Genomic DNA, 17,630 nt, shown 5'->3' on the forward strand with positions numbered 1-17,630 from the left:
TTTAGTAAACCTGTTTACACTGGAAAAACGATCTAGAAATAAGTAAAAATGTCTTAAATTAAGTGTATTTCCCCTTAATTTGAGTAGGTAAATGAGATAGTTTGCCAACAGAATGAGTATTTTTACTCTGATAAATGAGATAATTAGATAATATGCACTTGAAATTAAACAATGCTATTCTGTTTTCTTATTCTAAGTGTAAATTGCCTTGTTCCATTGGCAAGATGTCTCTTTTATTACCTTAATCCAAGGGCAAATGCACTTATTTTAAGAAAAAAATGACTCGTCTAGATTTTGATTTTTTCCAGTGTAGCAGTTTGTAAGAAAACAAACGTAATAAAAAAAGCGTATATAATGACATATATATGGCGGTGAGGTTACAATTTATAAATATTCACAAATTAGAATGAAGCAAATTACATTTTTTCCAAGGTGAAAAAAATTGATAATTGAAATAAAATATCTGTTTACAAGAAAGTTTGCATCCAAGCATCTGATGACGTCTCACCCCTTCACCCTCGCATGACAATATAAAAAGATCTCAGATGTTTTAAGGGATAAATGTTGAAACTAGAGGAGCAGGAAGAAGCCAATGGGAGCTTGTGAACAACATGTCAGCTTCAGCCAGATAGGCCCGGCCAGGATTTGAACCCACAATCTAAAACCTCTTTAGCCATGAACAAGCCTTTGTTTTGTCCCAGTTTGTGTTTTTTTGGAAGTTCAGCATCTAAGCTCTAAGCCTCATGCTGCTGTTATGAAAGTAGGGAGGTTTTGTGTAACAAAATCTTGATCCTTCTTAAATTGGATCAAGGATTGTGGTGGAGGATTCTGGAGCTAAAATCTTACGAAAACAGAAAAGGACCTCAGAACTGAGCAGTAGCTGAGACCGAACAGGCTGTACAAGGTCAGGCCAAATGCAAGGAACAACATTAACATGACTGCAAACCAAAGAATGCTATAACAATATTTTTTTCCATCTAATCTACAGGAGAAATGCAGTTTCCATAAAGCCCATTGATCGTAAAGCAGTGCATCATCGGTCCATTCATCAGTGAGCGGAAAAAGGAACTCAGAGTTGGAGGAAGGACAGCCAAGCTTCCCTCTGATTTAGTTCTCTAAATCCAAAAGATGTCAACAGAGAGCGCCGACACAATAGGAAGAGGAACCAAAACCTCTAAAACGTCAAAGGATCACAGAAAGGTAAAAAAAACTAAATAATCTGCCAGATTTGGTTTACTATTTCACACAAAGTTGATCATCAACAGGTTTGGAATCAATTTACAAGTGATGATTCGCTGTAAGTAAGTCAACAATAATGGATATTTTAGTATAAACAATTTGCCAACATCAAAGTCTTTAAGCTAATGGTAATATCCAGATTCTCAAGGTTTCCGTCATTTTTATTTATTTTTCTCAATTCCTTTCACTTCCAACAAACTGGCGATTTGAACCCAGAAAACCAGCCAATCAGATGGCAGCAACCTGATGCATTTAGAAGAAGACTTGTAGAGGTTTCAGTTATGCATCACTATGTTGAGGAAAAATCGTATTTATGTAATGGTTGTTCAATGAAAATGGGACTGCAGTTTTCATAGATTGGAAAAATGGTGCAGGTGATCTGTCAGATGAGCATATTCATAGTCAATCCTAGTTTATCCCTTTAGTTTTGCTTGAAAAATAGACTTTAAACTACCTCAATCGAGTGTAACCCTTTAGTGATGTACAAAAAACGATTTAATTATTTACTGTTTGGTGTTTTTTTAGGCATATGGTGATCTCACCTTAAATTGTTTTTGTTTTTTGTACATGACTAAAGGGATACACGCCCATTAAGGTAGTTTAAAGTCTATTTTTCGTACAAAACTAAAGGGATAAATGCAAATCTTACTTCTTGCACATGTGTATTGACTATAGGTATGCTGGTCTGACAAAATACCGGTTCTAATGAGTCTACACAACAAAAAATGCCTTCTAAAAAATAAGAAAAAAATCTAGTGTTTTAAGTGAATTATTCCTTATTTTTAGCAAAATAATCTGCCAGTGCAGCAAGCAAATGAGACTTGGTAAGATTTCTTAAAACAAGAACATAAGATTGTACACTAGAAAAAAAAAATCTAAATCTAGATAAGAAATTTTTTCTCAAAATAAATTCATTTGTTTTTGGATTAAGGGGGTAAAAGAGACATTGTACCAATGAAACAAGATCATTTACACTTAAAAAAAGAAAACACAATTGTATTTTCTTATTTTAAGTGCATATTATCTAATTACAGTATCTTATTTTAAGAGTATAAATACTCATTCCATTGGCAAACTATTTAATTTACCTACTCAAATTAAGGGTAAATACTAGGGATGCACGATATAATCGGCCCCCTATCGGTATTGGCCTTAAAACTGAATATCGGACATCGGCCACCCCACCGATATTTAACCCGATATTTGATCAGCTTCTGAGTTTCTAAAGTCTAAAAAAAAAATAAAAAATACTACTACTTCTTCCTCAAAATATTAAGCTAATATTAAGCTAATATTTAACAAAGATAACTTCATAATCCATGGATCAAACTGCTGGTGGTATAGTTTGATAAGGTGAAATATATTTCCTTTTTTATATTTAGTGAATAGACATTGTTTAAACATTACAGCTTACCTGGATATTGTCAGCATGGGTGGTTCTATTGTAGACAGGGGCCAGTTTGGAACTGGGCCTTGGCCCTATTATGCCCCCAAAATATTTCTAATCATGATACACACCGGAGCACACATAGTTATTAATTAGTTTTGTATTTTTTTCTTTTACAATTATATTATACATATTTTTATAATTAGATGAAGAGTTCAATCGTTCATCTGGTAAATTCTTTTTCAAAAAAAAAAAAGACTTAATGAAAACATACTCTCATTTGTTACAACTAAATTTATCACTTTTGTTCTAATGTTGATATGATTAAAACTGCTAATTTAATTTGAAATAAGTAAAAATTATGCACTGCTTCTGAATTTTGAATGTACATCGACTATAACTGAGTTTTATCTTTTAGTAGGATTGTATTTAGCATCTAATTATTTTATATTAGTTGCCTTCGTTCCATGGTAATAAATGAAAATTTACATTTTCAAGCCAAAAATACATAATATTAATTGGAACATAAAATTGAATAAAATTAAATAATGTGGAAATTTAACTTCACTCAGATTAGAGCTGCAAGTGGTTCTTTGGTTCTGCGGCTCATCTCTTATATATTTCAAATCATAAACTGCTGCCATGTTTTTATTTTTTTATTTTTACCCAACCTGTCTTCTTTGTACAGTAATTTTGATTTTTAAAGACTTTTAAATGCAGCTGGACATTTTTTGTTGGATTCTTGTTCAACCAAGGAGAACTTTATGCCTGAACTGACTAGGCAAGGCAAGGCAAGGCAAGGCAGAAGCAGCATTTAGTTCCTATGCTCCACTTATCTGGAACAAACTTCCAGAAAACTGTAGTGCGGAAAGCCTGAGTTCCTTTAAATCGAGACTAAAAACACATTTGTTCTAGTTAAACAGTTCAACTGAAACATATTTTCTTTAGTCCAACTGTTTTTAATATTCCTTTTTGTTTCTGCATTTTTTTTTCTTTTTTTTTTTTTTCCTACTTGCTTTGATTCTGTTTTATCTTCCTGTAATTTAATCATGTAAAGCACTTTGTCTGTGTACTGAATTGTGCTATACAAATAAATTTGCCTTGCCCTGCCTTGGTAAATTTGGTCTAGAGTCACCACTGATTGTCGCAGTCCCTAATGTTTACTTCCAATAAAACAAAACACCTTGTCACAAAGTTTTTATCATCTAAAACTGGCACTGAATTCCACTGTTGCTTCATGCTTGCTCATCATGCACAGGTTCTCTCAACCTGTGTTATCTAAGCCTCAAATGATCCTAAAACATACTTTTATTGAACAACAGCAACAGAAAAGAGAACTTTTAACTTAATACTCTAAACTCCGTGAGTTAGGAAGATGGGCCGCCAACCAATGGGAAGAAGTTGAGCCCTTAACAAACACACCTCCTCATTTGCATAATGAGGCAGAAATAAATACAGAAATGTAAATATGACAGGCAGAAATAAATAGCATGGAAGGACTAAATAGGGTAAAAAAAAAATACAAAGAAAGAATAATACAGACAAAAAAAATATAAATAAATAGTTAAAAAATAAGTAATATATAAATAAAGTTGAAGATTATAACAAACAATAAATAAATAAGGTAATTATTACAAACGCGAAAAAAGAAAGAAGCTAATTAAAAGATATATATATATATATATATATATATATATATATATATATATATATATATATATATATATATATATATATATATATATATCACACTGTATAATTTTATTTCTACCTACATTTATTTATCTATTTTATTTTTGTTGGGCAATTAATTGTATGCTTATTTATTTTTGGAGCATTTATTTATTTCTGTATTTATTTTTAATTATGGCAGGACTGGTCCTCCATAGATGTGAGCGCCTTGTGTCCTTTGTCTTTTCCTCTTCATGTGAGATTTTCAGATGGAGTTACTATAGCTTTTAAAAGCTAGATTTACTATAGATTTACTATATTTATACTTATAAAAAAATTATGATAAAATTACTCATATTTGTTTGGAATGCTTACTAATACACAAACACATTATATTTGGAAAGGAACACAGCCTGTATTTTCTTTTTACTTATGTAAATTAGTTAGCAGTTAGCTGCGATGTTTTAGCTTGCATATATCCAAATAAGTAAAAAAACAGCTAGTTCTATATGACAGCATACAATATAAGCAGTTTAACATGAATGGTTTTCTGCTAAATCATGATGCTGTATTCACCAATGAAAATGTTTAAAGCTAATTAACAGAAAACATCAAGGACTGCTAAAGGGATCAACAAAGTCATTAGCATTTATCCTGAGGGGAATGTGCTAATCCAGACATGTTTAACTGGACCAAATGTTGACTGATGTTAAATATAGACTGCTCTCGTGGGGAAAATGTAAATTAGTTTAATTTTTTATTTACAAATGTGTTTGGCAGCCCACAGCGGAGGCCTTGAAGGGAGCCATCCAGCTGGGCATCGGATATGCTGTTGGAAACCTCAGCTCCAAACCTGACAGAGATGTTCTCATGCAAGATTTCTCCATGGTAGAAACTGTCTTCTTGCCCAGGTAAACATTTACTGATGTAATATATACCTTTTTATCCCTTTTTGTGAAAGTTGGGCCCTTTTTTCCTAAAGTAATGTGACATACCTTTGTGGTAATACAGTCATTTGTGATGATTTATGTATATTTTGGACATAAAAAAGACTAAAAGACGACATTAATTCTATGTCAAACTGAAAAAAAGACACCGTTTTCACATTTTATTTACCCAGAATAGAAAATGAGTGTATATCTGATAAGTTTTCCTTAGCAGGGGGAGTAAAGTTTTTGCATTGTGGTTAGATTTAGTCACGGATAAAATGGCTCACCAACAAGGGCAGCTCACATTGGTGGGCAAAACCGGACTTTGGATGCAAGATAAAGTTTTCTGCAAAGGTGTCAAGTAATTAAATACTTTCTTACTGTACTTAAAGGCATACTATGCAACATTTTTCAGTTAATTAATGTGTTCCATAACGTTTTGGATGATTAAATGAGTCATTTCAGCTCGAACAAAGGTTTTCTCGGCCGCCCTGGTGGTCTGTAGGGGAAACACCGCACTTGCAATTGCAGGAGCCCTCGGCCCGCACCCACAGGCTCAGAAGTCTCGTGCATCGCGAGAGTCGGTCTTGCTTTACGGCGAGAACTGCTACACGCCCCCAGTGAAAGGCATGCTCGTTGCTAGCACAGTGGCGATATTTGTGCAGTTAACATGCTCAATTTTCAAACTCGAAAATTGGAACAAAATAGTCACTTACCGCAGTAGACGTGGTGATTCGTTGCGTTCGCCTGTCTGCTAAGTTCAATACAACCGCGCCTGGCTTGACGGAGAAACCAGGAGAACAGCTGACTATATTTACAACAGTGCACTTTTACTTTCGCCCTCTGGGGGGACCCTCGCTGGAAAAATCAACACCGGTTGCATAGTATACCTTTAAGTACATTTTTTAGGTATCTATACTTTACTCCATTACTTATTTTTCTTTCACGATTTGGTTGCGGAGTTGAGGACCTGAATGCAGAGGCTGAGAAGCAGGGGGGAGTTCTTGCAGTTTTAATTAGTGGTAACAGTTAACAGAGGCAGGAATCTAAAATCCAACTTAAAAATTTAAAACAAACCAGAGACATCAGGGGAAAACAATCATGAGGAGCCATGGTAAGACGAGGTATGACAAAGTAAGACGATGTTAGACAACGAACCACCACTGAGGAACTGCACAAGCAGTGTTTTTTTGGGAGACTTAGGCCCCGTCCACACGAAGTCAAACCCTGGCCTAAACGCACAAATTTTTCACCAAACCAGCCTCTCATCCATACGAAGCCGGCGTTTTGGGGGTCTGTAAACAATCTTTTTTTATCAACCCCTTACACCCTCAGGGGGTATAAATAAATTTCTGCCTGACAAAAACACACAAAAGTAAATAACTTATAGCCTCACAGCTATTAGATTTAAGAAGAAACATTTGGTACCTCTGTAAGGGTAAGATGTCATAGAATGGTTTTCTGGTGTCAGCACCATTGTAGCTTTGACCCTGCCTGAAATATTAGGGACAAAATACAAAATATTTTGCATTTTTTTAACCTCGCCAAAATTTTCTTTGAAATAAACATTGCAAAACACTACCAAAATATTATTTATAGCACAAAAAAGTAGTACAGACTTTTAAATCCAAATGTTGTGTAAAAATATACCAAATTTGGACTCAATCAGATGAATCATATTTATTTTAGAATGGTATTAGTGAGAAATTTCTTAGGCGGAGAGGCCATTTTGGCACATTTATCCAAAAATGTCACCAAACTGTGCCAAATGTGTTTTTTTACATCAATACTGGGGGTTTGTTAAAATTACGAGGTCACGTAGCAGCTGGACCCACCGGTGGGTCCGTAGGGTTCTAGGGGTTAAGCCTTCAGAGTGGGAAGATTTTGAAACGCCGTTTTTGCGTTTCCATCTTTAGGCTCTAACCGCATTTTTTTTCTTACACGCATGCGTCATTGCGTCATCTCTAAACACGCATGCGTGACACAGTATCACAACAACAATGACGCCGTACTGTGTTGAATGGTTGCTGCTAATGCTACTCACCCTGCTGTCGGGCTTACAACAGAATCCTCTTCTTCTGGAATATCTCCAGGAAGAACAGAGCAATATCGACGACATAGTTCAGCACCTGAATTTGACTGAACCACGAAAATGGACCCGCAGGGCAACCATGTATAAATATTAGTGCGCATGCCCAACATTTCGTTGCCTGTTTTCGCCTATTTTTGCTTTGGCACCACAGTGCCACTTACAGGCCTGGCATACATTTTGCAGCGTTTTCATGCATTCGTGTGGACGATCACATTTATTTTACGTCTCCGTCTTTACGACAAACGTTCTGGAAAATATTAGCGTTTCGTTTTCGTTTTGACTTCGTGTGGACGTGGCCTTAACAAAGAGAGGACTAACGAGCAGATTGGGAGCAGGTGTGAACAGAGCAGTCTGGGAAGGTGCTCGGGAAAATGAGACCAACACATGAGGCAACTAATAAAAACCTTAGAACTCAAATATATCCAGAAAATACAACACAATAGGAATGAAACAAATAAAACTAGAAAACATGGAGCAAAGTAAAAATTAACAGAACCAAGACCGTGAAATTTTTTTCCTACTCCTTCCATTTTCACACAAGTATCTGTATTTTCTATTCCTAACATTTTTAAAACAAACGTTACTCGTTACTCTTGGCTTCGGTTTAATGTTTATAAATAACGCAAACACTCATTGGTTAGCTATTCGTCAAATTTGTACTGACGCCAAAGGAAATCATCAGAAGCAAGCAGGTGTTCTTCAAACTGCAAACGTGAATTGTCTATGCCATGCTACAATGTCGGATTCAGAAAAAGATGTTGAAATGTCTGAAAGGTCGGACACAGGCAAGAGCGTATCGGGAGACGGAGACCAACAAGACCTCCCTCATCCTTGGCCCTATCTCAAAGAATTTTTCAAATAGTCGAAAAATTGAGCTTTCAATTCATATAGTGGCATCTGGCTGTTTTTTTTAAAAGGTTACTTTATACTTTTATACTTTAAGTAGTTTTTGGAGCACATACTTTATCACAGGGGTCACCAACCTTTTTAAGGCTGAGGGCTACTTCATGGCTACCGAGTCATAGGAAGGGCTACCAATACTGACCTATGAACTGGAGGGATCAGTAGCTACGTTTACATGCGCAAAATTTCCCCGATCCGATCCAAACCTTGGTTGATCGGAAATTCAAAATCTCCGTTTACATGGACACTAAATGAAATGATCCGATCATGACGTGTGTATACATGTATCAAGCGTTGGATCAGATTAAATCTTTTAAGCATGCGCAGAACTTCCTGACAAACTTGGCAGTTCTGTCTGCGTCTGGTTTTTGGGAGGCCTGACAAACGAAGCGCTCGGAGCGAGCGGAAAGAAAAAAGGAGAGAGGAGGAAAAAAGCGCTTGGCAGCGAAATGTCCGAGAGAAAATGTAGAGAATCAGCGATTGAACCGGCGTGGGAGAGCGAGTGGGCTGTGGAGAGGAAGAAGAGGAAGAGGAGGAGGATAAATTCCTGCTTCCTGCAGCTTTAAATTAACTTATAAGTCGGCGTTCCTAGACTCCCCCCGCCATGTTGTTCACAGCGAGAGCGAGAGAGACCGGTGATTTCCTGTTGTTGACAAGGCGGAAAACGTCACTCTGACGTCGCACACATGCGCAGTGAAGATTATTTTACTCTTTAGATCCGAATGGGTGTTTACATGGACGCCAATCGGAATGGCGATCGGCAAAAACCACCTCTCTCATTCGGAATTAAATTTAGATCCGATCGGACCGAATCGGATTAGAATCTTCAGTCTGACATGTTTACATGAAACATTTTTGATCTGATCAGGCCTTCAATCCGATTAGTTGTGTCCATGTAAACGTAGCCAGTGTTCACCTACAGTAAATCTCATCCATAAAAACTCATTTTTATTCTTATTTTATTTGTTTATTCATTTCTAATTTTCTTTTTAATATTGTCATTTTGAAACCACTGAAATATGATGAAATAGTTAACACGATGAAATAATACATAAATGATTAAAAAGAAGAGCAACAGAATAAAAAAAAAATTAAACTTAACCCACTGAGTGAGTTCTTCTGTTTTCAGAAGACGAAGAGGGCACCCCATGTGGTCCTTGAGGGCCCCTTGATGCCCGCGGGCACCGCGTTGGTGACCCCTGCTTTATCACTTTTACTTGAGTAAAGAGGTCAAGTTGATACTTCAACTTTTACCAGAGTGTTTTTAAACTGCAGTATCTATACTTCTCCTTAAGTAACAGATCTGTGTACTTTTGACACCACTGGTTTTCTGTCAGTTAGTACCCAAAGATGTTCAGAATGGGTTAGTATCAGAGATGGGAAGTAACGAAGTACAAATACTTCGTTACTGTACTCAAGTTGATTTTTCTGATATTTTTACTTTACTTTACTACTTATTTTTATGGCAACTTTTTACTTCTACTCCTGACATTTTTACACAAATATCTGTACTTTCTACTCCTTACATTTTAAAAAATTGTCTCGTTACTTTAGTTTTGAATCATTTCAATGGAGTTACCGTTATTATTTTTCACGTCATCAATACCAAATTCAATTTAATTGGATGGGAATCTACGTTGGCAACGTAGATCTGTCGATTCATCTTGTAGTGGTGCGTCAAATGATTTGACCCACCACTACAAGATGAATCGACAGATTCCGCGGTATTCTTTCGCGGCAAATCATTGCAGCTTGGTGGCGGCAACACAACGGAGATCTAGTCCTATTGGCAGACATCCATTTAAAATGTTGGCAACGGCATGAAAAAAGTGGTTTCTACTTTTACTTTTATACTTTAAGTAAATTTACAAGCCTGTACTTTGTTACTTTTACTTGAGTAAAGAAGTTTAATCAGTACTTCCACTTTTACCAGAGTATTTTTTAACACAAGTGTCTGTACTTTTACTCAAGTACGGAAAGTGAATACTTTTGCCATCTCTGGTTAGTGTACAGACTGGACAAACCTGAAACACGTTTTCCTTTTCGCCCTGCTGTCTAATCTCAGGGGGCTGCGAGGAAGCAGTGGGTAGCACTGCTTCCTCCCAGCAAGAAGGTCCCAGGTTCTATTTCTGGTCTTTCTGCATGGAGTTTGCATGTTCTCCCTGTTCATGTGTGGGTTCTCTCCAGGTACTCCGTCTTCCTCCGACAGTCCAAAAACATGACTGATGGGTTAATTGGCTTCTCTAAATTCTCCTTTTTTTCCCCGTTTATCTCTGTGTTGCCTTGCGATAGACTGGCGACCTGTCCAGGGTGGACCTCACACCAGCACCCCTTGCAACCCCAGCTGATTTATATGACGGAAAATGGATGCATGGATGTTGAATATGACATACATTTAACCCTTTAAAGCCCGATCCAAGAATAAAACAAAACAGAAAATAACTTTTTTTTGGTTTAAAGTCCTCATTTGGCCTTTTAACAAAATATGTAAAAAGAAAAAACAGAAATACATTTTTGATATTAATAATTAATTACTATGCGATAAGTCAAGATGATTTTTTGTGTAGTCTTCTACTGGCTGTTATCAGGTATATCTGATTGTGTACAATAGGATTTTGAGCAAAGATTTTACCATTAAATTATGCAAAAGGTGTCAGACGCAAAACATTTCAGAAACCGTATGTATCAAATACGATACATTTGGCATTATAGGGTTAAAAGGTGTCATGATTTGGGGTTATTTGTGGTTTTCCTTTATATTTTTAGTGTAATCTTTAACTTTCGTGTTCTGTTTACTTTCAGAGGTTATCCTTTTTGCTTGCAGAATTTCCTTTTTAGATTTTAATTTTTTTACTTTAGAAACGTCCATGTTTCGGTCACATGTCAGCATGTTATTAGTTTTAACATTTGGGTCTTGCCATATCAGTTCATTTAATTGGTGAACACCAGTTTCTTGCTCTGAATCTCTGTTCTTCTATGCCATGCCTGTTTTTGTATTTAATTTTATTTGATATCATAACTAGTATCTCACCTTTATGCCTTTCTGCACGGGGTCCATCCAAGCTCTAGCTCTTAAACCTTTAAAAGGCACTCTAGTTTTAAAAAAATCTGTATTTCAAGGCAAAGGTGTTACTGGAATCGAGGACAAGAACTTATTACCTTTGTGACATTAAAAAAATATAGATATTTTGATGACAAAAATGAAACAACAAGAAACAGCCACTTGCCCTAATATATTAATAAAAATAACAAAGACGCAGATCTAGTTATCAAAAACAGTGACTTGCTGTATAAAGGGTTAACAAACGAGGCAGTTTTACCACTAATCGCAGTGGAGAAGCTGTTTCTCTTCTGATTGACTTGGTGACTGTATAAAATACATTTTAAATGGAAACTTATGGGACATTTTAAATCGAAATTTTTTGGTTTCTGTCAGGACTTAAAATAAGGGGTAGCGGTGCGGGGGTAGAGCATGTGATCCATATTTGTAGGCCTGAAATAAAAAGTGAAAATGGGTCTTTCAGCTGAATAATAATCCATAAATACTGGCTGAATGGACACAGAAAATGAAAAACCAACTTCCTTCACCGACAGATCCTTAGTCATACACTTTCCTGGATCTAATGCCCAAAAAAACAACAACAATTGGGTAACCTTAAGAGTAGAAAGAGAAAGGCAGACGATCAAGAGAGAAAGACACCTTTATCATTTTACACCTGAATTGGTAAAGGAGACTTGGTGCCAGGCTCGGACTGGTAGTCTGTGATACCGGCCGTTTGCCCGGTGGGCCGGTCCCAATTTCAGTGTGCGAGGGCAGGCCCCAACAATTACTAACCAGCCGAAGCTCCTACCTGTGACAGTAAATAACTCAAGGAGCTCAAGAAGCAATCCAATGTTAACTACCTAAATGATGGATGCAGTATATATACTGTAGCCCTTCCTTGTCATGCACATCCTTGTAACGGTTGCTAATATTTCTATTGCTTCCTTGCAACGAACTAAATTATATTAAAACTAAAATGCTTTCCTTAAACCAAACTACTATGTTCCTCTTATGTTTGGCGAATTCATGTTGGAACATTTTGCAAAAATATGTGCATGATGGGGTTTTGCATCTAAAGACTAACGTTTCCCGTCTTACGTGCATTGTTCACCAGTTGGGATGTGTCGTGGGAAAAAAGCATTCAACTATTCACCCTAGTTAAATAAACGGAGATCGATGGATTTCACTCAGTCGGCACATTTATTCATATCTTTGCAAGGAGAGAACAGTTCATCATACAGTCTTTATGGCACAGCATTCTGACCTGCTCTGTTCTGGGCAGTGTTCGTTCCTCCTTACTTACAACTTGGGGGCGACAGTGGCGTTGGATGTAGGAGTTTGCCCTGAAATCGAAGGATTGACGGTTCCAGCCCCGACTCCAACTTTCAGTGTCGTTGAGTCCTTGGGCAAGACACTTCACCTGCATTGTCTACTGATGGTGATCAGAGGGCCCGGTGGCGCCAGTGTACGGCAGCCCCGCTTCTGTCAGTGAGCCCCAGGGCAGCTGTGGCTACAATGTAGCTTGCCACCATCAGTGTGTGAGTGTGTGGGTGAATGGGTGAATGAATGTAGTGTAAAGCGCTTTGGTCAAGTGTTCTGACTTGAATAAGGGCGCTATATAAGTAAATGCCATTAACCATTTGCAACAATGAAAAGCAGTCAGAGTCATAACAAATTATAAACACTTTGGTTAACAGTAATGTTATAAATAAAACCTTGAGAAAGAACCTGATTTGTTATGGGAAGAAGCTATGTCTGGTCTACAAACACCATCCTGCAGGGAATGGTGTGGCCTTGAGAGAGAAACAGACTGAGTGAAAACTTTTAGTGAGTAAATAGGATAAATTAATATAAAATAGAAGAAAGTAGGGATGCACGATATATAACCCGATATTTGATCAGCTTCTGAGTTTCTAAAGTCTAAAAAAAAAATAAAAAATACTACTACTTCTTCCTCAAAAACTTCTTTTTTACAGACTTAAAAACTTCTAAAGACGACGGAAAAAATATTGATACATTAAAATATCACAATATCTTCATATGCTGATATATTGCCATTTAAAAACACCATATCAATCTCTTTTACTAATGAAATATTGCTATATGTCATCGTTATGCTACGAAATCCCCTGAAAATTCACGAAATTTTGCCATATTTTTATATGTTTATATATTGACGCGGTATCGATCTATTTTACTAACAAAATCTCACAAGAATTTGCAAAATATCACGAGAGTTTGTAACAGAACGATGAAATTTCACGAGATTTTGAAAGTAAAATAGATCGATACAGCGTTTTTAAAAATCAATTTGATATCAGCATATGAAAATATATTTGAGTATATTATTTTTCAAAGTGTCAGAAATGGATAACAAAACTGCTATTTTCAATGACTACTTACTTTTGTCCAGCTTTAACATCGGTATCGATATCAGTTATCGGCTACATGAGTTTTAAAATATCGGCATATCGGATATTGGCCAAAATCCCAATATCGTGCATCCCTAGAAGAAAGATAAAAATTTTGTGACAACAGGATGTTTAGGATGGCTGTCTATGGATAAAAAAAAATTTTTTCTTTAGATTTATGGTCTAAGAAATCAATAGACTTTTGTTCAAATTAGGAAGTCCATAAGTGGGCCGGTGTAGATGGAAAAATGCCAGGGCCGAAAATCGTTCCCTGCTTGGTGCTGTTGTGATGGTATATTTCTAAAAATGTTGTCTAAACTGAAATCCAAAAATATTTTTTCAATACAGGACATGTAACAAAGTTTTTCACGATGTTGGCTTCACTTTATGAAAGCAATCAGTCATTGTTGGTCAGACATATGATGCCATTGAAAAGTCTTTAGCAATCCTTAATTTTTACCCTGTCACAGCTACACTGAACTCACCAGCAGGCGTTAAGGTTTTGGTTTTCTATTCTCATTTCCAGTGAAGGTAGCAACTTGACTCCAGCGCATCACTACCCTGATTTCCGTCTGAAAACATACGCCCCGCTGGCTTTTCGCTACTTCAGGGAGCTTTTTGGGATCAAGCCAGACGACTACCTGGTGAGACTCAGAGAAAGTTTTAACCTCTGTAGTATGCGATGCAGGTTTCCTGTCAATTGGTTGTGAAATGCCGTCTTGGTCAGACTGTTGCATCACTCTGTTGCAGTATTCTATCTGTAAGGAGCCGCTGATCGAGCTCTCCAACCCTGGAGCCAGCAGTTCTTGGTTCTACCTCACCAGCGACGACGAGTTCATTATCAAGACGGTGCAGCACAAGGAGGCAGAGTTTCTGCAGAAGCTGCTTCCTGGTTACTACATGGTGGGTTGATGAGTCAAACGTTTCCCAACAGTGACCTCATCAGACTCTATCGTCACGTAGAGCTCTGTGGAAAAGTACCCTTGCTAAATTTTTCTTAAACTTTGATTAAGATCAATTGAAACACATTGTAGTTTTTACAAACACAACTAAAATAAAAAACTAAAAGCTGTTTTTCTCTAGTGGAAAAATTCAAACTAACTTGTTCTTATGTAGAAAGTTATTTTCCTCTCAGTTCTTTCATCCATTAACTGTAATCAACCATGTGTTTTGTAAAGGAGCCATGTCCAGGCCCGATCATTGGTAGACCTCTTGCATTCAGAAATCGCTTAAGTAGAACTTTTGAAAGCAGATTATACCCTAATCTTAAAAAATCTCTGCTCCAAGTGATCATGGGTAACAAAGCCATTTATAAGAATGTGAGACAGGAGAAACACACTGTGACTCATATTTCACCAAATAATACCAGGAGTGGTTGGTTTACCAAAATGACTCCGTAAAGCCATCGATGACTTATCCAGGAAGTTAGAATACAACCTGAAACACATTGAACTTTCATTGCCTAAAGGTAAGTAATTGTGATTTAACAATAAAAAAGAATGTAAGGCCTGTCTTAAATTTGCAATAGGACTTCTGGAAACTGACGGGACAAAGCTGTAACCGTTTGGAGGATGTGTGTCCTGTAACAGCTGGTGTATAAATAACAGTATTTAAAAAATGAAAAACACTCTAATAGTCCAAACAGCAGACAGGGAAAAAGTTAAATGGTTTATTTACAAAGTTTACAGTGAAATGTGAACGGGTTCTTGGCTCGGCAGACTGGTCACGGGAGGGACGCAACTAGAGGAGGACAGATCGGTTAGAGTGGATCCAGGAAACTTGCAGATTAACGGTGGCTTGGATTAATACCTGCTCAGAGGGTATTCTGATCAGCAGGGGGGGAACCTTGTGGGTCCAGAGGCTGGTCGGCAGGCTGAGGGCAGAGGCAGAGGCTGAGGCGGAGGGCCGACAGGCAGGTTCCAGGCAGCGATTGTTTTCTGCAGGATTAGACTGATATCCAGATAAGTCAGGATCTGAGAGGCAGAAGAACACAGGGTCAGACTAGTTCACAAAAATCAGAGAGACAGATCAGAGAAGCTGGCTCAGGTTTTGCTGGTACCAATACTGGCAAACACTCTGGCAGGGAAGTGTCAGCCTCCTCCTCCTTAAGAAGGCCTCATGATGAGCAGATGGAAAACAGGTGTGTAGAAGTCAGCTCACGCCGTCAGGAGGAAGATCTCAGGCGCCCTCTGGTGGAGAAAGTTAGACAAGCCTCCAGATCCCAACACACCAGACTTTGTTTCTAAGTTTTAAGACGCTTCGCTTCCCATCCAGAAAGCTTTTTCAATTAAAAATGTCAGAATTAGCGTTGAGTTTGAGGTTTTATAGAGTGGACCAAAAACAAAACCTTGTTTTGCCTTAAAAAAAACATGGAAATTGAACTAGACGAACGGGTCCACCCCAGGAATGGGGGTTGTTTGGGTTCTTTGTTAGCCTGCTATACTCGATACCTGTGTATGTCTCTGAAAGGGGGGTCGTTAGAGGGAATTGTTGGCCTGGGTGAGCAGGCGAGGTGTTCTGTTCTTCTGTATGGGAGTGGGGGTTGCGATGATAGCAGGAAGGAATCAACTCTACTGCTGCATTCTAGGTTTTTGTAGTTGTTAAATGAGGAGGTTATGTCCCCTAAAAAGGCAATTGCACCTCAGGGCTTCCCCACCGGTTCTTTTCCTGGGAGCAAGTTACTAGTAAGTAATTTGCTCCTGTGGAATTTTTTTTTTACTTTTTTTGGAATGATATGACCTGGATGACTGAGAATCTTCACCAACACACTCTAACAGTCAAGCACGGTGGTGGTAGTGTGATGGTCTTGGTATCCTTTGCTTCCTCAGGACCCAGATGGCTTTCTACAGTTGATCAGCTGCTCCCTAATATTAATCAATGTATGACGTAATGTTTAAATCTACATGAATTATGCAGCGATTAAACATGATTTCAGTAGCCTTTTTCAAATCCGCATTTCGAAATATTGCATCAGAAATGCTTTATGTAAATGGCAGCTTTAAAAAAAAAAAAAAAAGGATAACTCCCTCAGGCCCCGTCCACACGAAGTCAAAACCAACACGAAACGCTAATATTTCCCAGAACGTTTGTCGTAAAGACAGAGACGTAAAATAAATGTGATCGTCCACACGAATGCATGAAAACGCTGCAAAATGTATGCCAGGCCTGTAAGTGGCGCTGTGGTGCCGAAGCAAAAATAGGCGACGAAATGTTGGGCATGCGCACTAATATTTATACATGGTTGCCCTGCGGGTCCATTTTCATGGTTCAGTCAAATTCAGTTGCTGAACTATGTCGTCGATATTGCTCTGTTCTTCCTGGAGATATTCCAGAAGAAGATGATTCTGTTGTGAGCCCGACAGCAGGGTGAGTAGCATGAGCAGCAACCGTTTAACACAGTATGGCGCCATTGTTGTTGTGATACTGTGTCGCGCAAGCGTGTTTAGAGGCGATGCTATGACGCATGCGTGAAAAAAAAATATGCGGTTAGAGCTTAAAGATGGAAACGCGAAAACGGCGTTTCAAAATCTTCCCACTCTGAAGGCCTGATAAAAAAAAGATTGTTTACAGACCCCCGAAACGCCGGCTTCGTATGGATGAGAGGCTGGTTTGGTGAAAAATTTGTGCGTTTAGGCCAGGGTTCGGCTTCGTGTGGACGGGGCCTCAAATTCAAAGAAATTGTTTTATGCTCGCTTCAGGCATTTTTTTTTTTTTTTGCAAAAAAAGGGTTGAGGTGTAAAAAAAACGTTTTTTTTCCTAAGCAACCTTTAACCTCACTTGATTGATCAGCTTTTATCGTTAGAAGTCTTCCTGGATGCTCCTATTATTCACCTAAACGCAGGTGGAACTAACATCGTCATCAATAGGGGACAGGTTAACATAAGAACAACTTGCCCTGAAAGCGATACATTCATCAAAACTTTCCTCCATTACTGATCTGTGGTCAGTGTCACTA

General features: G+C 37.8%; 1 protein-coding gene across 2 annotated transcripts in view; it reads left to right on the top strand.

Moving 5' to 3' along the window:
• Positions 1 to 987: 987 nt before the first annotated feature.
• Positions 988 to 17,630, top strand: part of pip5k1ba (phosphatidylinositol-4-phosphate 5-kinase, type I, beta a) — a 34,520-nt gene continuing 17,877 nt past the window's right edge. For both annotated transcript variants that reach the window (XM_038287601.1, XM_038287602.1), the window contains exons 1-4: positions 988 to 1,200; positions 5,078 to 5,208; positions 14,202 to 14,319; positions 14,426 to 14,578. In XM_038287601.1, the coding sequence (XP_038143529.1) occupies positions 1,129 to 1,200; positions 5,078 to 5,208; positions 14,202 to 14,319; positions 14,426 to 14,578 (474 nt within the window). In that variant the 5' untranslated portion in view covers positions 988 to 1,128. The remainder of the gene's footprint in view (positions 1,201 to 5,077; positions 5,209 to 14,201; positions 14,320 to 14,425; positions 14,579 to 17,630) is intronic.

The sequence above is a fragment of the Cyprinodon tularosa genome, unplaced genomic scaffold, assembly GCF_016077235.1.
Source record: "Cyprinodon tularosa strain WSP-4 unplaced genomic scaffold, ASM1607723v1 ctg241, whole genome shotgun sequence".
Lineage (NCBI taxonomy): Eukaryota > Metazoa > Chordata > Actinopteri > Cyprinodontiformes > Cyprinodontidae > Cyprinodon > Cyprinodon tularosa.